Genomic DNA, 19,649 nt, shown 5'->3' on the forward strand with positions numbered 1-19,649 from the left:
GAGGGGCATGAAGATCCAAGCCCCAGGTCTGTTCTAGTCCCGGCTAACTGGAACACAGTGTCTCTCTCTCTCTCAGTCACTGTCCCAGCCTGGCTGGGCTGCAGGGCTCTCAGTGGCCAGGGCTTCCCAAACCCTAAGGCTCTTCCTCTATCTGGGAAGAAAAATGAGTCCTACAGATGGTACGCTCAAGGACCAAAGTGGCAGCTGAGTAGAAAGTGTGTGTGTGGGGGGGTGCGGGTGGAGAAGCTGGGCAAGGGAGGAAACACACAAAAGGGAGACAGGGACCCAGCCACCGATTACGGTGCCCACCCCCCATCCATATCAGGGCCAGCAGGGCTCCCTCACCTCTTCCTCACACACCCTACCTGGCCACTTCTCTTCCATGCTCAAGATCCCTTCCCACCCCTCAGGGAATCTGGTTTCTCGTCCAGAGGTGGTGGGGGGTTACTCCGTGAAGGTCAAAGGACTGGAAGGTTTCAAGTGAACTTGAACAATTTTTTAAAAGCACAAGCAAATGTACATTTATCCAGATATGATTGCCTGTGCTAACTAAAATGTCACTTTCTTTGCCTTTGGTTGGAATTGTATCTACTCAGCAGGTAACACTGTTTAGCTCATGCTGATCTGAAGTTCTGAGTGGCGGGTACATATGCCTAGAGTTAATTAACAAACCGGAAAACAAGACAATTACTACTTAACGCATGCCACCGGTTGAGAGCCTACATCTTTAAAGGAGAAATTATAAAAAGGGTTCTCACTGCAAAGGCTGGCAGGGTCTGTCAAATAGACCAGTGCAAAAGGGCAGCCAGGGTCCCCAGAGCTGAGAGTCTGCTAATCAAATGTGCTCGCTTGGGCTTTTTTCTTTTTGAAATTAAACTTGGTCCCCTTACACTTGTTACATTTGAGGTGCTATTTCCTGTTGTGTTTAACACGGGAGCCAGGAGTTGGCCCTGGCGTTGGGCATCCAGGCTTGAATCCCAGCTCCTGTCCTTATCAAGTTGTGTGACCTTGGGCCTGTTACTTAGCATACTCTCCAAGCCTCAGTTTTCCCATCTGTCAAATGAGGATAATAACCAGTCCCATATCGCAGGGCTAATGTAAATATTCCGTGAGGTGATACACGGAAGGTATTTGGCACTGAGCCTGGCACATACTAGGTGCTCAATAAATATCTTATTCATACTATCACTGTTATTTCTGCTAGCATTGGTATTATTACAGCCATTAGATGGCCAGGCCTGACAGGAGGGTGTATGCACCTGGGGGCATAAGGCAAGGACCATGGGTCTGACAGGGAGGAGAGGGAAGGAAGCGTCCTGTCACCCACCTGCCAGCTCCAGGGTGACTGAGCAGGCCTGTGTGCCGTGGCGGTTGCGGGCAGTGCAGGTGAGGGGCCCCATGTCTCGGCGGCTCACCCGGCAGATGCGAAGACAGTACTGGTCATCATCCGGCTGGCTCAGCTCGTACACACCTGCCCGTGCCTCTAGGAGAGCCCCTCGGCAGCTAAGAGACACGACAGGGAGGTCACCCAGCATCCGGGCACAGGGTGGGGGTCAGGCCAGGACGGCCAGAGCTGGACGGCCACATGTGGGGAATGAGGCATGCAAGGCAGGGCCCCACCTCCTCCAGACGACCTGGGCCTCCACATGGTTGAAGGTGACCGTGACACTGGTGGGCTGTCCCTCCACCACATACACGATGTCCGGCTTGTCCAACACAGCGGGCGCCTCCTCGAGTGGTGGGCCTGGATGGAGAAGAGCACGAGCTGGTGCTGGGCTTAATACCAGGTCCTTAGTGTCCTCTATGCTCTTAACCACCCGCCAACCACCATGGGAGCTCCGTGTTTACAGATGAGGAAGCTGAGGTTCAGAGAGGTTCAGCTATCTGTCTAGGGCGCATAGCCAGGAAGTAGCAGAGCGGGGACTTTGCCCCTAGCTTGTCTGACTCCAGAGCCTCAGCCTTGCCCACTGTGCATGCAGCTTTCAGGAGGAAAACGTGCTCGGACTGGTCAAGGTTCCCCCAGCCGTGCTATTCCCACCATAGCTAGAATGTCTAGATCGGCCCTTGAGCCTCCACCACGAAGACCCAGTTCCCTGGCCCAGCAGCCCCAACCACCCCCACCCCCACAGAAGTACCCAGGCTCACCGTGCTCCAGCAGCTGCACAGGCTCAGAGGGGGGTGAGGGCTTGCTGCTGCTCTTGATGGTGGTGCTGAGGACCCGGAAGATGTGCTGGACCCCCTTACGCAGCCCCATGGCTGCCCACCCGGGCTCCCGCAGGCCCGTGGCCAGCACTGTCCACTGGTCTGAGCCCAGAACCTGGTGCTGCACGGTGTAGGTCAGGGCGTCTGGGTCTAGTGGGGAAGTAGCTGCTAGAGGTGGGCATTGCTGGGACACCCCCTTCCCCCCCCCCCATTCAGCTGGCTCAGGACCCAGAAACTCATCATTAGTCTGCTCTAAGGACCTGCCTCAGTTTCTCCTGTTGCTTCTGCCTACCTCCCATCTGCTCTTTCCAACCTGGCCAGCCATGCTCAGGGCCAACCAGGTGCCAGGCATGGGGTCCAGTTGTAGGCATGGAGGGAGTTTAACTCATATCCCAATTTCTTGCTACAACCTGAGATGGAGAAACTGAGGTACAGAGCAGGGAGAAGTCATATGTACAGGGAAGGGGAGGGTATTCCCAGGATCATGACCCAAACACCCAGTCCCTCTGAGAAAGGGAACATGGAGGCCCCTTTGTGGCCTCCCCTGATGCGGACCCAGGGCTTTATCCACCTTGGAGAGGAGACAGGCATAGCGGCTCCTGGCCATGTTCCGAGTTCCCTGCTCTGTCCTACCCTCCACTGGTACACCTCTCTGGGTCCTGCCTCCCCATCCTGGCTCCCTGGGTGCCCCTGCCTGGGTGTCCCTGCCCACATTCCATCCCCACCCCACAGCCCTGTGCAGCCTGACCCACCAATAGCCATGTCCAGACTCCTGGGGGGGTTCCATGTGAGCGTGATCATCTTCCCAGTCACAGCCACCACCTGCGGGGCGCCATCTGGGGGGCCTGGAACCACATCTGAAAGCCAGAGGTCAGAGGTCTGCTGGGTCCTTTAGGGCCCAATGGCTCCGCAGGATCACCAAGCCTCAGGACAGTGGGATGGAGACCAGAGGCACAGCCACAGGGCCAAGGGCAAGGCCAAGTGGCTCCACAGGGTATAAGGGGAAGGGAGGCCCCTCCCTCACCTAGGCCTCTGTGCAGGCAGAAGCCAGCTGACCGAGAAAGTGCCTGCCTTACCTGTGACATAGAGGTGGGCATAGCACGCAGCTTTGCCCAGCTTGTTGGCGATGACACTCTTGTAGACGCCGGCATGTTGAGGTCCCACAGCAGGGAACACCAAGCGGTGGACATCCCTGTCTGGGGGGTGGGCAGGGAGACAATGACACCGAGCCTGAGTGAGGAGGTTTGGAGGGCTGGACCCATGCCATCACAGGCCTGGCCCTTTACCCTCACCCGCTGAGGGAGCAGCGAGGGGGCAAGAGAGGGGCGGACAGCAAGAAGCACGTCCACCCTGCAGCAAACCCGAAGTCCAGCCTGCCAAGCCTACACCTGCAGCCCTAGCCCCTCTTGGCTGTCCCTCCAGTGACTTCTCATCTTTCTCCCACACTGATTCACCCTCTGTGAGTTCCTACCCCGCTAACTACCCTTCATTTCTGCACCTCTGGCGGTCACACCTGGGCATCAAAGTGCTGACAGGTTTCATTCCTAAGGCCCCTCCCTCAGTCCCCTCTTCATCCCGCATGGCCACTGCTGGTCCCGTCTGCAGCACGGCACCCAAAAAAGCCCTCCACTGGCACAGTCCATGCTCTGCCAATGGCATTGCCTGCTACCTCCCAACCTGGAAACGTTGACGGCACCTACCGCACTCGACATACCTACTAGCATCCAAAGCCCTCAGCCCAAACACCCACCCGGCCGTGTCTCCCTCTCTTCCTCCAACCCTGACAAGCCATCAGGTCCCTGAACAAGCCCCAGGAGTTCCATCTCCAGGTTTTTCCTCACGAAATTCCTCCCTTCTCGAATACTCTTCCCTTACTTAAGGCCTTCTCCTTCAAGACACAGATCAAGTGAATGCCAGCCTGGGAAGCCTTCTCTGTACCCCCACCCCTGACTCCCTCCCCAGGGTACCCGGCACCAGGCCTGCACTACTGTGGGTAGTTCTTCCTCTTTACTTACAGGTGTCGTGGCTCCTTAAAGACAGGGCTAACTTGTCCTGTCAGGCCCAGTACCCGACGCCTTACACATAGTAAGTGCCAAAGATGTTAGATTATAAATTATAATAAGAGTTGTCTGTTCTGTGCCCAGTCTATGCCAGCTGCTTGACATGTACTTTTTTCCATAATCCTTTCAACAACCCTGCAAGATGATCCTCATTTTACCAATGAGATCAGAGACATTAATGGACTTGTCCAAGGTGACCCAGCTAATGAATGATGGAACCATGGCTTGAAGTTGCTTCCCTCTGATTCTGATCCTCCTTTTCTACACTGTGATCCCTGAATGATGATAAGGAAGCCATCTCAGGCGGGGGTGTGAAGGGGAAGAGGCCTGCACTGTCCTCCTTCACGTCAAGGCCATCCCCAAACACCCCTCCCCTCTCTTAGTGATTATCGCCACGTGAAACACTCACCCATTCATTTATCTCTGCTGACACTATTTATAAAGGAAGAGAGACCAAGGGCTGCCGCTGACCCCAGATACAGACAGAGGCTGAGATGCCAGCTCAGATCCCAAGAGACACCCACCGGGGGCCTCAAGCAGAATGAGAGACTGTGGGCTGAACAGACAGCCCGAGGAGGGGGCTGTGAGGAGAAGGGTCACAGCCACAGTGGTGGCACTGGACAGTGGGGTAGGGGAGTGGGGCACAGGTGACAGGGGGCATCCTGGTTAGGAGGTGGGTGCCAGGGTCAGATGGTGTTTTTCTGCCTTTGGGCAAGTCCCTGTCCTTCTGTAAGCCTCAGTTTCCCTGCCTGCAAACCGGGATAATAGTACCTGCCTTATAGGCCCTTGATGATGTCAGGCCTTCAGCACTCAGGGCCTGGCACTCACAAAGTGCTCAAGAAAGATAAGTTCTGTCATGTCGCAGCGGTAAGAGGCACCCATCACGGTCGCAGCATGGGCTGTCTGATGGGGTTAGATAAATCTTTTCCCATGAGACTCAGATCCCTTCCAGGATGGAAATGAGATACCGCCGAGAGAAATATCTGAGGCGGAAAGGACACGGTCCCAGATACGTTCCTCTGTATTTCTCCCCTGGCTCCTTTTCTTTATTTGGTATTGTTAACAACCCTGGCCAAGCATCCTTTCGGAGCCAGACGCTGCCCACACTGGCCTTTTCACTGAAATTTCTCCAGGAAGGTGTGAGCAACACTGCTTTATGAACAAGGATAATAATGGCAACAACAAAAACAATAGCAATGATAATATTTTTAACATTTACTGACCACTGGCTATTTGCCAGGCCCCGCTCTGAGTGCTTTATATGTATTAACTTATTCAAAGCTCATAACAAGCTTTTATAGATAAGGAAACTGAGGCACAGAGAGGTTCCGTAACCTTGCCCACAGTCCTGCAGCTGGTCAGCAGCAAGTTGTAGGGCCTGTCCAGCAAGTGTTAAGGGGGCCACCCCAGGCGCAGAGCGGTGATCCAGCAGGTGGCGCCGTGCAACTCAAGGAAGGAGGCCATGACCTCCTAGCGCCTGCGCACTCCCCTCCCCGGCAGCGCCCCATCCCTGGGCAGGCTAGAAAGGGAAGGCTCAAGGGCAGGGAGAAAGTGAAGGTACTGTGTGTGCAGAGGGTGCCAGAGGGGACACTCCCCAGGGTCCCTCCCTAGACACATACACTGTGTCATGCGCCGGTCATCACTGCTCTGGATGCGGTGGCCATTGTGGAACCAGCTGATGGTGGGGTAGGGCAGGCCGGTCACCTGGCACTCCAGCATGGCCTCCTTGGCCAGTCCCACCTCCAGGTCCTGCAGTGGCCGCAGGAAGTCGGGCATAGACAGCCGCTCCAGCTCGCCCTGCTCCGGCTCCTCGGGGATAGAGGGCATCTTCTCCAGCTTTGAGCTGTAAGAACAACATAGCTGCCCAGATGCCCAGAGCAGCCCCTCCCACCACGGGCCGAGGCCACACAGAGGCAGCCCTGGGAGCCCTGGGCGCGCCGCAGTACCTGGGGCCGGTGGCAGCCGTCCGAGGCTCCTCCACGTAGAGCTGGGCCGAGCACTGGGCCTGGCCGTGGGCGTTGGTAGCACTGACTGCGTACAGCCCCTCATCCTCACTGCCCACATGAGCGATGTGCAGAGAGTGCAGACCTCCTTCCTGCCGCAGCCGCAAGTTCTCGCTCTCCTCCACCTGGTGGCCTGGGGGAGGGAGGGGCGGGCATGCAGAGCAGGCTCAGTGGGGGCCCCCCAGCCGGCCCTCTGGCCCTCAGGAGGCCCCCAACATCTGCAGGGTGGAGGGCCATACCAAAATGAGTCCAGGTAACGGCAGGGGGCGGAGTGCCGCTGATCTTGCAGTCGAAGCGGGCCGCCCGGCCCTCCAGCACCTCCACGTCCTCCAGCAGCCGAGTGAACAGGGGCGCCAATGAGGGCCGCACCGTCAGCCGGGCACTGCAGGTCAGCTCATCTAGTGGCGGGGGGGGGGGAGGTCAGCACTGGGGCAGGGAAGGCCACGGAGTCCCAGGACCCCAACCCACAGGTCCTGCCCTCATATGCCAGGCAGGAGAGGGGAGCTGGGCCAGGAGCTGGAGCCTGGGCAGAGCCCAGCAAGGTCCTCAGACACCAGAATGAGGTAGTAGGCAAGACCCAAAGACCTGGCCTTCTCAGGAGGGTGGAGGTTGGCGACGGTGGGCGGCAGGCTGCCACGGTGGTTAGGGAAGCAGCAGGAGCCCCTCGTCACCGCCCCTGCTCACTCAGGACAAAGCTCCACTCAACTCCAGGAGAGGGGCCTGGAAGCCAAACCCCGATCCTCCCCCACACCTTTCACCTCCCCTCGGAACTGTCCTCTGGGCCTGGGCTGTGCCTCCACTCCTCCCACCCATCCCAGACCCCGTGAAGCTAGCCCACAAGGAATCTTCTGGGGGAAAGAACAGCCCCTTATGCCAACTGGATCCTTTCCTGCTTTACAAAGACTTCCAGCGTCACCTAAGGGGCTCATTACCACAAGCTGGTGAGGCGTCATCTCTGCTCCTCCAATGAGGACAGAGACCAGGTCAGAGATGTCATTAATAATAATAATGGGTGACATTTATCAGGTGCCACCCTTTGCCAGCCTTGTGCTGTACTTTGTTCTTTACACATGTTATCTCATTAATCTGACCAATTCCCCTACAAGATAGCGAGTCTCGTGATCTCTTTTTACAGATAGTCTAAAGCTCAGAGAGATGTAGTAACTTGTCCGAAGTCATGTGGCAGTGCGTGGCAGGGCCAGAATTGGAACCCAAGTCCGGATGGGTTCTGCTGCACCTCAGCAGACTGGTTCTCTACGGGAACAGCAGCTGACACTGACACAGAAGGCCCTCTGTGCCAGGCGCTACTCCGCGTGTTGAGGCAGGTGTACCGCATGATCTTACTTTGCGCCCAGCTCCTACACTTCCGGTCCCCTCCCACCAGCTCTGGGGTGCCCATGGCAGCCCTCGGGTCTGAGCGGGCAGTTACCTTTGGCCGTGCTGAGCTTGCAGGTGTAGACACCACTGTCGTCCTCGTGCACAGACGTGAGCAGCAGCTTGCATTTCCGGCCATCGAAATGCATCTTGCATTTGAGCAGTGCGGGCTGCAGCAGGCGGCCTCGGCAGAGCCAGTCTACCTCCACGTCAGCAGGACCTGCCACCAGGCACTCAAACAGCGCCATCTCCCCGGCCCCCACGTCCACGTCCTGCAGGGGGGCCAGCACGGCCAAGGACCGGCTTTCAGGATGTGCTGGGGGGAAAGCGGCCACAGGGGGGCACGCGAGGAATAGAGACACACGGGGTGAGGGAGACACACACACACACACACACACACACACGCACACACAAAGAGACAGACAGATACAGAGAGAGAGATGCATTTTGTTCCTTTGGAGACAGGGAAAGCCCGCCCACCCGGCCAGGACAGCAAGGAACTCCAGGGCCTGCCTTCAGGATGGCAAGCTGGGCCAGGGAAGGTGGACTCAGGGGAAGCGGGAAGGAATCAAGGGCAGGGGAACTGAGAGGGCCACGTAGGGGCAGAGACGGCGGCGGAAAAAAAAAAAAAAACACAGCACACCAGCTGGGTACAAACTGGACTTTATTTGAGCTAAGAAACAACTTTTTCCAAATACCTCCACACCCATTACAGCAGGCCCTCACTCTTTGGCCAAGCCTGGCTAACACCCTCATTTCCAGACAGAGCGTCCCAGGCCCTGACAGTGAAAAGGGGAGCCCCAAATGAGCCCTAAACCTGCCCAGAGCAGGACTTGGTCAGGCCTCCTCATCAGCATAGGGCCTGAGGCCTCTGGCTTTTAGTCTCTTGTGAAATAGAAAGTGTTGTGCCATTTGAAACCCACTTCTGGAATGGTCAGTGCACTGCCCCCCACAGCCTCCTGCCCTCCTAGGCCCCTCCATCCTGCAGAGGCTATGCCCTGGCCTGTCCCGCTCTGCCTCACCCCACACCAGCTCAGAGGCATCCTTCCCTGACTGTCACAGACACACAGACAGACAAACGGAGAGACAGACAGGGCCTGTAGCAGCGGTAGCACATGCGCTCGCTGGGTGCTCCCCTGCAGGGAGAAGGTGGGGGGGGGGTGTCTTGATACCCCTCATGGCTGCCCCTTCCTGGCACTCAGTCCATGTGGGGGCTGCCCAGCCATATGTCCACTTGGGGAAGAAGGGTCCCTAGGGGCCCATGGGCTATCCCAGGATGCTGCATAAGGTGGAGAGGGGAGGGAATGGGAAGCTGGGACAGGGTCCAGGCCGGCGGGCCGGCAGGGTCTGTGGGCAGGAGGCAGTGAAACACAGCGAGGTCCGAGAGGTGCCTGAGACAGGGGCGCGGCTCGGAGGGTAGCGGGGGGAGCGCAGTCGGCCCCCTGAGCTCACTCGCCTGTGTACAGACAAAAACCTCAGTCAGCAAGCGGCAGGTTAGTGCAGCACACGCACACACGCACGCACGCACAGGCACGCACACCACGCAGACCTGGCTAGGGCCCCTCTACGTGGAGACCTGCCTCTAAAACTGCCAGGGCACGCTGCCACTTTCAGTTCCCTCCAAGATCGGCCTTGGGATGGGGGGATTGGCAGCCAGCCAGAGGCCGGGCAGAGACCGCAGAGGTCTCTGGGGTTCCTGGGTGGGCAGAAGCTGTGGGCAACTAGGGAAAAGGCATCAGGGGTACCCAAAGCCCAGGGGATGTCAGGAGGAATCCCAAAGAGAGAGAAGCACTGAGACATGGGTTAAGACAGAGAAGCAAGGCAGAGCCAGACCCTGGAGGGGAAGGAACAGGCCAGGGAATGGGAGCAGGGAGAGCTGAAGAATTCAGAGACCAAGGAGTGGCAGCTCCAAGAACAAGAGGCATAGGGCAGGTAACTGAGATAGGGAGGGCCCCACGAAGGTGACCGTGACTGTTAGGGTCTAAGCTCCAGCAGGGGCTGGTGGTATCCAGGAGCTCGCCTCTACCAGGAAGGGAGGGATGATGGCTGAGTGCAGAACTAAGGAAGGGTTCCCAGTCAAGAGCTGCCCACAGAGAAAGGTGAGTAGAAGGCAAGGTTGACAGCCAGCCCTCGGGAGGAACACCACCAGCCCCCCAAGGGCAGCCTGGCTAAGGCCTGCCTGCTATCCCCATTGCCTGAAAGGCCCCCTGCCCTCATGCCCCAACTCTGGGGGCCCAGGCCTCTCCACATTCCATGGCCCTGCTCACCCTCACAGCCCTGGGGTCCCTGGCAATGCTTCAAGCCCAAGTCACCCCAAGGGCCCCTCGGAACGGGTCCAGCTATCAGACTCTCCCCACTGCAACCTCCAACCACAATAGCTTCTGCACAGCAATGGGATGGGTAGGAGGGCAAAGGGGCAGGGAGGGGGTTTGTGAGGGAGAGGCCTGGAAAGGGCAAGGTGACCAAAGCTTGGAAGAGTGTGTGGAGAGGACAGCTGGTGGCAGGAAGTAGGGTCTCTCTCTGGCTAACATCAGGGAGCAGGTGCGACTAAGCATAGGGAAGGCAGTACTGCATAGTAGACTAAGCACTGAACAACTTGCCAGGTGGCCTTGAGCAAGTCACTTCCCCTCTCTGGGCCTCAGTTTACTCAACTGCAATATAAGCAACAAATTACAGGATTTTATAAGGCCCTTTCTGTTCTGGCGTCCTCTAACTGAGGTTGTGTGAAAGTTGGCATCTGAGCAGGGAAGAGGCTGGGGATGGGGGGGCCAGGGCCGGCGGGCAGGGTGGGTTTTATGGAGAGCGTGAGGCACTCACCTCTGACCTCCAGGCGGGCCTCACACTGCCGGGCTCCATACTCATTAACCGCTTTGCAAGTGTAGAAGCCAGCGTCAGCCCGCTCAGCCGCCAGGATCCGCAGCCGGCACAGCCCGCCCTCTGCCTCCTCCGCGAAGCGCCGCTGGTCTGGGCGCACCGGCTGCCGGTTTCTCAGCCTGTCAGAAGGACAGGAACTCAGTCTAGGGGCCCAGGTCCTGACTTGCCTGCACCAGGAAGTGGGGCTGCAGAGCCAAGCAGGCTCCTCCACCCCCCACCCCGTCTTTGGTCCACTTGTCAGATCTGTCTCACTGACCATGAGCACCCTTGGGTTAACAGGGCCAAGTTCTCACCCTGACTCTGAGATCCTCCCCCACCCCCAGGAACTTCCAGAACTCCTCTGCCCACCTGAATCTTAACCTTCCTTGGAACCTAACTACACTCTTCAGTTCTTGGTAGCTCTGAAATGTCTTCGTGTCTTATTTTTCTTATTATTTATAACCAACGGATAGCTTTCTCACTTCCCAAAAGGGCTAAGAAATAACTTACGATGTTAAAAAATCACAGGGGACCAGACAATCAATTACAGATGAAAACTAGAATCCAAATAATAAGAACCTAAGCGACCTGAGTAATCAAAGTTCTGCGCACCCAGGAGGAAGCAGTGCAGCTGAGGCCCACATCTAACCCTGGGCTCTGCCAGCTCAGATACAAATTGTTATGCCCAGGCCTAGCACAGGTCTGGGAGCAGAGCAGGCCTTGAAAATCACCCCGCTGTCACCTGATGGGGGTGGGCATGGGCAGCCTTCTCCAAGAGATGACTCCTGCCCATTCATCCCCAACTGGACAGACAGGAGACCTTTTGTTACCCAAACCCTACCCCAGAAGAAGCCCTGAATGAGCCTGAACAAAGGCATGTTAAGGGAGTGGCACCACTGGACCCGGGATAGACCCCTGGGCAGATCACAGGGAAGTCCACAAAGGGTCCACTCCCCTCAACCCAAAGCCAGGCCTCCCAGGGCCAAGGCTGGAATGGGGGAAGCTGGCCCGTGGTGGCCAGTGGCTGCTACTCACCAGGAAACCACCGGCTTGGGCTCCCCCTGGACACGGATGCTCATGGTGACATCTTGGCCTTCTCTTACTGACTGGTCCATAAGTGAGACCTGAAGGGGGGGGACCCCAAAGTGTCAGGGGAGACATTCAGGACCCAGATGTGGCCTGGGGGCCAGAGGATTCTGGGACAGAAACCTCTTCCACACTAGGCTGACAGAGGCTGGCTCCAGGTAAGAAGGGTTAATGGGGCCAAGCTCTAGGCCTTGCTAAAACCTGGTGTGGCCCCAAGAACAAAGGCACACATGAAGGAATGAGGTTGCCCGGGGGCTGGCCTTAGCGGTCTGACCTTGAAAGTGGGGGGTGCCTTGGAGCCAGTGTCAGAGGAACGGCGGTTCTGGCTGGGACTGAGCTTCATAGCGGGGGTTCCGGGCCAAGTCTCCCCAGGCTCTGGAAACTCCTCTGGGGGACTCAGGTATTCCTCATCAGAGGTGATGGGGCTGCTGAAAGGTGATGTGGACCCTCCTGGAAAAGAGACAGAAGAGAGACAGTGGCACAGAAAGAGACACCGGGGGGGGGGGGGGGGGGGAAGAAGGGCCAGAGAGAATGACAGAGCTGGCTAGATCAGCCCCAGATCAAGGGCCTGATAAGGTCTGGAATGTCCCGCAAAGCCCAGGACATAGGCCAGCCCTGCCCTGATTTCACTTCATGGGGTTCCTACTTGCTTGCTGCATGACCTTGCTCAGGTGTTTCCTGTCCCTGAGCCCATGAATCCTGCTCTGCCACAGACTCTCCTAGCACTGACGCTGCTGACCCTCCTGGGGGGGGGGAGAACCATAGGCAATGGCCTGGGACAAGGCATTCAGGCACCAGAGGGGCTGCCGTCTGGGCCCGAAAGGAGGCTTAGAATTCCACTGGAGCAGGGAACCCACATTCCTGGCATGGAACTGCAGGTTCCTAATGCAGATGGTCCCCAGAGTGGTACAGCCAGGGACCCGTTTCTTGGGTGAGCTGGGCCTGGTGCAGAGGAACACACACCTCAGACAAGCCCCATCCGGACAGTGCCAGGGCCAATGAGGCGGCACTGTCCAGCCTGCCCTTCCCCCTCTCCCTTCTCAGCTTCCTGCCCCAAATACCCCAGGGGCACCTGTTGGCCCCAGCCCTAGAGCATGGACCCCAAAACTCTCAGGGGATGGAAAAGCAGTTTGAGTGATCCACAGAGAAGGGCAGCTGAGACCGGGAGAGGAGGGGGGCACGAGTGTCTGCTTTGGGGGAGGGGTGTCCCCAGGGCCCTGACGCCCTCTCCTGCAACTGGCCAGGGGCCCAGCCTCACTGAGCTGGCTCCTATCCGACTACCAAATACAGACATGAATCCACCACAGCCCCCTGGCCCCTCCTCCTGGTTCCCCCACCCCAAGCCCCTGTGGCCCAGCCCCCCCACAGGGCCGCACCCCAACTCACCAGAGACTCTGCACACAGACCCCAGGCTGTGCCTGTCCTGAAGGCTCTGCCCTGGCACCAGGCCCTCCTGCTGCCTGCCCACTGCCCACCCCACCCAGCTCCCCAGGGAGCAAGATCCCAGCCTGCCCAGCCCCACTCACTCGGAGGCTCTACACCCGAAGGCCTGGGGGAGGGGAAGGAGCCCGAGGAGGGGAAGGAGGAGGTGGGGGCTGGCAGGGCAGGGACAGGCTCGGTGGCAGGCAGGCAGCTGGCTGGGAAGGTGGTGCCTGCTAAGACCACAAGCAGTGCGGGCCCTGGAGTGGAGGGGGAGGAGAGGGGAGGGGCAGAGCGCAGCCAGGCTGGATTTAGCCACCCTGCTCATTCCCAAGCAGCAGGACCTGCCTTTTCTCTCTTTACAGTTTCTAGACCCTGACAAGAGCAAAGCCCCCTCGGTGGTACCTTGACTCAAAGTGCGGGGGCCTCAGTCCCCAGGGAAAGATGGGGGTGCTATCTTCACTGCAGCACCTAAGATGCTTGCCCTGACCCGTTCACTTTGACATACCCACCAGATGAGGGGCCGATGGCAAATGGCCCCTATGACGCCCCTTGTTCCCCACGTGGGAATGTGCTGACAAGCTTCAAATCCTGGAGCCAGGCCATACCCTGTTTTTTCTGGTGCTGAGAATCAGGGAACTGTCAGGACCTTCAGCCTCTTCCCAGAAATACCCTCCTCAACCTGAGGGGGCCCAGAATACCACCTCTGCCTCCACACTACTGCCATGGCAGGGTTGGCCCTGTACCACCCAGGGGCACCGGGCCTGCACTCACCCCTCCTCCTTCAGGCTCTATCAGGGGTACCTGTTGGCAACTGTCCCTCACCCTGTCAGCTCTACCAGGACCAACAGTCACGAGGCAGGGGCTGCTTCCCCCGTAATGCCCCACAACTAGCATCCTTCTGTACCAGGGCTGGGGAAAGGGCTTGGAGATCAGCAGCAGAACAGGGGAGCTGTTGAGAAGTCACATGTCCTTTTCCTTCCTCCTATCACTACCCCCCCCCCCAACCCAGGGCCACATTCCCAAGCCATGACCTGTGTTTCCCAGCACTGCCAGTGAAGAAGGAGGAGGGGACTGGCAGAGGAGGGGGGCCCACCATTCAGGTTGGCTGTCTTGAGGTGGGGGTGGGGAGGCAAGTGGGAATGGCATTTAGAGAACATCTGCCCGGGGCCTTGGCCACCAGCTGATGCTGAGACCACAGGCATGGGCCCTGAAAGCGGGAGCCCCCTCCTCTCTGTGGTGCCTGGTGACCTCCAAGGTCACCTCGAGATTGGATGGCGCTGCAGGCGCTCAGGGGCCCAGGAAGGGAGAGCAGAGACTTAAAGCAGATTGCCAAGGTTTGCAGGGAGCCTCAGAGACCCCTGGTGGTGGCTTGGGGGAACTGCACCCTGAGGGCATCCAGCGACCAGGTGAATCAAGGTCCTGAGGCCGCCCGGAGACACTGAGCAAGGATCTGTCTCCAGCTCCCAGAACCTCTGGGGTTCCACATCAGGCTCTGGTGCCACCCCACTTCTTACTGATCCCACCACCCAGACCATCTTTGTAGCCAGTCCTGCTCCACCCACAAGCCTGGCTCTCACGGTGGGAAACATTCTTATACCAGCCAGGAAGTGGGTATAACCTAATATGCACATATTGGTTAGGTGCTGCCCCTACACACCCCACCACCCCAAAACATGCCAACTCTGTGCACACGTGTGGCCTTTCAACACTGCTCCCAGGTCAGACTCACTTGATGAAAATACCACTGTGAGGGAGCCTCACCAGACCCGTGCATCCAGCTCAATACTGGTCCCAACATCCCTTGAGATGTTCTAAGGATAAATATAGTCACAGTCACCTACATGAAAGGCCTTCTACACCAGGGCTTTTCAGCCACCCACATCAGGACCACCTGGGAGCCTGTTTAATCTATAAATTCCTGGGTCTTACTCTGAAGAATTAGATGTCCTAAAATGGGGGTCAGGAAAATACATTTTAAAAAAGCACGCCAGGTGATTCTTATGCATATGAAAGTTTAGGGACCCCTGTGATCTTCATGGAAGAACAACCCTGAGAGGTGAGCTCACCTTACTTGGCCACTTATCAGGGCAGGGATCTGAATAGCCCAAGTGCTTCCCACAGGACCACCTGGCCTCCCACCTTGAGCAAGGTTCCTGACTCTACAGCAGTGGTTCTCAAAGTTCACGGGGCATCAGGATGGAGCTTAAACCACAGATTGCTGAGCCCCAGCCCCAGAGTTTCTTTTTTTTTTTTTTTTTAAGTTTATTTATTTATTTGGAGAGAGAGAGCATGCATGGCACGTGCATGTGCATGTCAGCCGGGGAAAGCAGAGAGAGAGAGAGAGAGAGAGAACCCCAAGCAGGCTCTTTGCTGTCAGCACAGAACTCGATGCGGGGCTCAAACTCACACACTGTGAGATCGTGACCTGAGCTGAAATCAAGAGTCTGACGCTTAACTGACTGAGCCATCCAGGTGCCCCACCCCCAGAGTTTCTGAGGGAGGGGGTATGTTAATGTGCATCTCTACCATATTCCCAGTGTGATGCGGATGCTGCTGGTCTGGGGACCACACTGTAAAGACCGCTGCTCCATGGTTTCTTCTGCCATCCCAACCTCCATGCTTAGGCAGATCTTCGTTAGTACCCTTTGCAGATGCATGTCCCCCCCAGCCTCTGCGTGTCACCCAGGCTGTTCCAGGGACTGGGAAAGTCACATGGATCTTGATTCCCCCCACACTACTACCTCACATGCAATCCCTGTGGTCCTCATAGCCCCAGACTAGCCAGGAGGGCCTCCAGGTGTGGCTACGATAGCTGAGAAGTGGACAAAGCATGGTCATGATTTCAGGAGCCTTCTGCCTGATAAGGGTGACAACTGAGACACATACACAACTAGTCTAGTGAGAAGGAATAAGGTGGCAAGAAAAGGGCAGATCAGAGCCATGGGAGTGCAGAGAGCAGATTACTCTGGACTCAGGGAAAACAGGGTAACTGAGGGAAGGGGTATTATTGGAATTATGAATATGGTTGAGGGGCACCGGGGTGGCTCAGTCAGTTAAGCATCCGACTTCGGCTCAGATCACGATCTCAACAGTTCACGAGTTCTAGCCCTGCATTGGACTCTGCTCTCAGCACAGAGCCTGTTTCGGATCCTCTGTCCTTCTCTCTCTGCCCCTTCCTCAGTCGCTTTCTCAAAAATAAATAAACATTAAAAAAAAAAAAAGTTTGGTTGAAGAAGGAAAAAGGGGGAAAGTCTTTCCTGAGGAGGAAACTGTGTGAGCAAATATTCGGAGAAAAAAAGGACATGCAGACCACTGCAGCTCAACTTGCTTACAAAACTGGGTAAAAGTGAAAGGAGTGAGACCCGACCACGTTAGAGTAGGTGCCTCTCTCAGCCTCTCAGCGGCCTCCAGCCACCTTGGGGTCATTCTCAGGCCAGATGGTGGAGGCCAGCTTCCGGGGAGTGGCCTTCACTCTCAAGGCAAAGGGCAGCTCCCTCGAGGTTTCCGAGGGAAGGGGTGACATGTGGGACTTAAACACTCGAATGTGGCCCAGCCATTATTCGTAGCCCGTTCTCCACGGGCACTGTCTCAGTGGGCTCCTCCAGAGGTGATGCCTTTAAATGTCTGCTGTGGTCAGGCCACCATGGAAGACAGAGAGGCTGAGAGAAAAGGAGGATACAGGCCAGCCTGCAGCTGGGAAGGCACAGGTGCTGTCACGGGTACCGCCCCTTCCAAAGCAGAAGAGCAGCGCTGAGGTTTCTGTTTTGGTTTGCAAGGGACAAGGAGCAGAGAGAACTGGGATGCCTGGGTGGCTCAGTTGGCTAAGCGTCTGACTTCGGCTTATGTCATGATCTTGTAGTTTGTGAGTTCAAGCTCCGTGTCAGGCTCTGTGCTGACAGCCCTGAGCCTGGAGCCTGCTTCAGATTCTGTGTCTCCCTTTCTCTCTACCCCTTCCCCGCTCATGCTCTTCTCTCTCTCAAAAATAAATAAACGTTAAATTTTTTTTTTTTTTTTAAAAGGGGGCAGAGAGAATTTCACATGGTCGGCCTGACCTCACCATAGAAACAGTTAATTCCCTACATGTGACTATTTGGGGTTGCTCTGTGTTAGACAGAGGGTTGGCACTCATGGTAGACTAAGTCCCCATTCTTCTCATGGGCTGAGTGTGACAGCCCCCACTCTGAGGAAGCAGCCCTGGGCAGACACCCATCACGGCCAATCTGCTCCTGGTAGACAGGAGTGGGGAGGAAGGGCTGAGTCTGGCCAAGGGACCACACTGCTTTTTTAGATGCTATCCAACCCCCCTTCAAAGATGGACAATGGGGTCACATGGCATTCCAAGATCCCCTCCTTCGGCAGCCTCTGCCTTCACAGGGGAGACGCCGTAACTCTGCAGCAGCCCTGGCCAGGAGAAGGGGCAGGAGCAGACACTGTTGCCTTTCCTTTTGTCCTCATGACCCGCTATAGCCAAACTCTATTCTGTTGCGACAGTGTCAGTCATATGGTGGGACCAGAATGAGCCCTGAAAAGCCATATCCTCTGGCCCAAATGTCCTTATCTACATTCTCATCCCCACAGAGCCTCATAAATCTTACCAAGTAAATAGCCCAGTAGATATAAGGACCCTCACCTTACAGATGAGGAAACTGTGGGCAGACAAGGAAACATGAAGAGGCCAAGGCCTCAGCTGGAAAATGCTAGAACCTTGGGCTCAAATACACAAGACCTGTGCTTGAGGGAGGACGAAAGGAAGCAGAATGGAGCCCCCATGTCCCCTTTTGTCCTGACTAGCACCCAAAGGGTCTCCTGTCAGAGCCTGAGGTGCTGGACCACAGCCACAGCAGAGATGGGGAAACAAGAGAGGAAGGAGAGAACTCCCCCATCTGACCCACCCACAGAGGGCATCAGCAGTCTCTGACCCCCCCCCCAACCCGGTATGAGCTCACGAGCACAATTCTACCTTCACCTTGAACCTGTTCAGAGTAGCGGGGAAGGGGATGGTAAGGAGTGTAGGCTTGGGAGATCCAGGGACAGGGCTTCAAAGCATGACCAGCCCCCAACTGACCGTCTGCTCCTAGAGCTGAGCACCCCAACAGGGAGGGCACTAGCCACCTGAGGCTACTTATACGTATATTAATTTAAATGAAAAGAAAAATCACTTCCTTGGTCACACTAGACACATTTCAAGGGCTCAACAGCCACATGTGGCTAGTGGCCACCATACAGGACAGTGCACATATAAAACATTTCCATCATCACAGAAAGTTCTATTGATCAGCATTTCTCCAGAGCAATTTGCTCAAGTTTTCCAAGTCTCAGCTTCCTCATGTGTAATGTGGGCATAATAATAGAACCTACCTCCCGGGACAAGAGTAAATGTGATAAGCCAATCAACACAGGCCCTGGTACATATGAAGCACTGACTAGAAGGTAACTCCTTGTTCTTTTCATTTGCTATCCACCTAAGCTTATTTCCATCACCCCAGATCACCTGTTGCTTACAACATTCCTAGGTAGATTGCAGGTACTCAGTAAAGGCTGCTGGCCTAGCGCTAGCTCCACGTCACTTCGTTCTCCTTGTTTCTGTCTTCCTATCTGTCAAATGAGAACATCGCCACCTATCATGTACCTCTCCAAGGGGTATATACGGTGCAGTGTAGCTCAAGTAAGAGAGGAGATGTGAAAAGACACTCTCCAAACACACAAAAAACTGTTCAGAGAGATGTAGAACTTGGCACCCAGCTGGTACTCAATAGATGCTTGTGTGACAGATGCAGGCAGCTGAGAATGCTTCACTTCAGGTAAGCATACTTCTCACACTCCCCAACCACCCGCCGCAATACACACACGCCCTCGGGAGAACGACTGTGGTCTCAGCAGTACCCAGTGGGCTGGGGCAGGCTGGAAGGGACATGGGGCCGGGGTGGGGCTGCCGGAGTGGAAGGGAACCAGACCCTGCCCCTCAAACCACAGCACTCGAGCAACTACATTGCCCAGTTACCCATTCCCTAATTCCCATGGTTCCCAACCAGGAACTGAGATCTGTGGGCTCTCCAGAACAGGCCCTTTTGGGGTGGGCATGCCAAGAGGGCACTGCACAGTCAGCCCTGGTTGCCAGGGTCCTGGGGTGGGTGGTTAAGGAACGAGAAAGGGAGATGGTTCCAGGAGGCCGCTTCCGACCAGACACCACGCACCCCCTCCCTGGGCGGGCTCCCACCGCCCTGCAGGCAGCCACACTGCCACGCTGCCTGACACTCTTCCTTAGCCCCACCCCCTCACTGCACACAGTCCAGGCCCGGGACCCCGCCCTGGCCAAACGTTGTGCCACCCCATCGTTCCAGCCACTCTGTTGCTCTCCAGGTCCACTGGCCCTCGTCCAACCACTCTGGACCAAACAGTGCCTTGTAGGGGAAGAAAGTCTGCTTCTGCCAAGGGAGTCCTGGGGCCGAGTCAGCATGACTTACGGGGGCTGCTCTCTGGGGGCAAAGACACTGACTAGTGGCTGACTAATGAGATGAAGCTTTTCTGACTCCCCATGGCGGGAGGTGGGCAGACAGATGCCACCATAGGCTGAGGACCCAAACACTGGGAAATATAGAGGGGCTGGGGCTGCGCGCCTGGCAAGAGCAGGGGAGGAGGCCCCAGGGCA

The 19,649-nt window shown here is 56.6% G+C and overlaps 1 protein-coding gene across 2 annotated transcripts in view; it reads right to left on the reverse strand.

Annotated features, from left to right (window-relative positions):
* Positions 1-19,649, reverse strand: part of SPEG (striated muscle enriched protein kinase) — a 55,672-nt gene that overhangs the window by 17,460 nt on the left and 18,563 nt on the right. For both annotated transcript variants that reach the window (XM_047085139.1, XM_047085138.1), the window contains 12 exons: positions 11,853-12,028; positions 11,528-11,616; positions 10,457-10,632; positions 7,695-7,955; positions 6,505-6,663; positions 6,209-6,398; positions 5,882-6,105; positions 3,279-3,398; positions 2,955-3,059; positions 2,146-2,352; positions 1,621-1,744; positions 1,328-1,503 (listed from right to left, as the gene is read on the reverse strand). In XM_047085139.1, coding sequence (XP_046941095.1) covers positions 1,328-1,503; positions 1,621-1,744; positions 2,146-2,352; positions 2,955-3,059; positions 3,279-3,398; positions 5,882-6,105; positions 6,209-6,398; positions 6,505-6,663; positions 7,695-7,955; positions 10,457-10,632; positions 11,528-11,616; positions 11,853-12,028 — 2,007 coding nt within the window. The remainder of the gene's footprint in view (positions 1-1,327; positions 1,504-1,620; positions 1,745-2,145; positions 2,353-2,954; positions 3,060-3,278; positions 3,399-5,881; positions 6,106-6,208; positions 6,399-6,504; positions 6,664-7,694; positions 7,956-10,456; positions 10,633-11,527; positions 11,617-11,852; positions 12,029-19,649) is intronic.

Source organism: Lynx rufus, unplaced genomic scaffold, assembly GCF_022079265.1.
Source record: "Lynx rufus isolate CCGP_SWC_20201006 ecotype Redwood Valley unplaced genomic scaffold, mLynRuf1.p SCAF_2, whole genome shotgun sequence".
Lineage (NCBI taxonomy): Eukaryota > Metazoa > Chordata > Mammalia > Carnivora > Felidae > Lynx > Lynx rufus.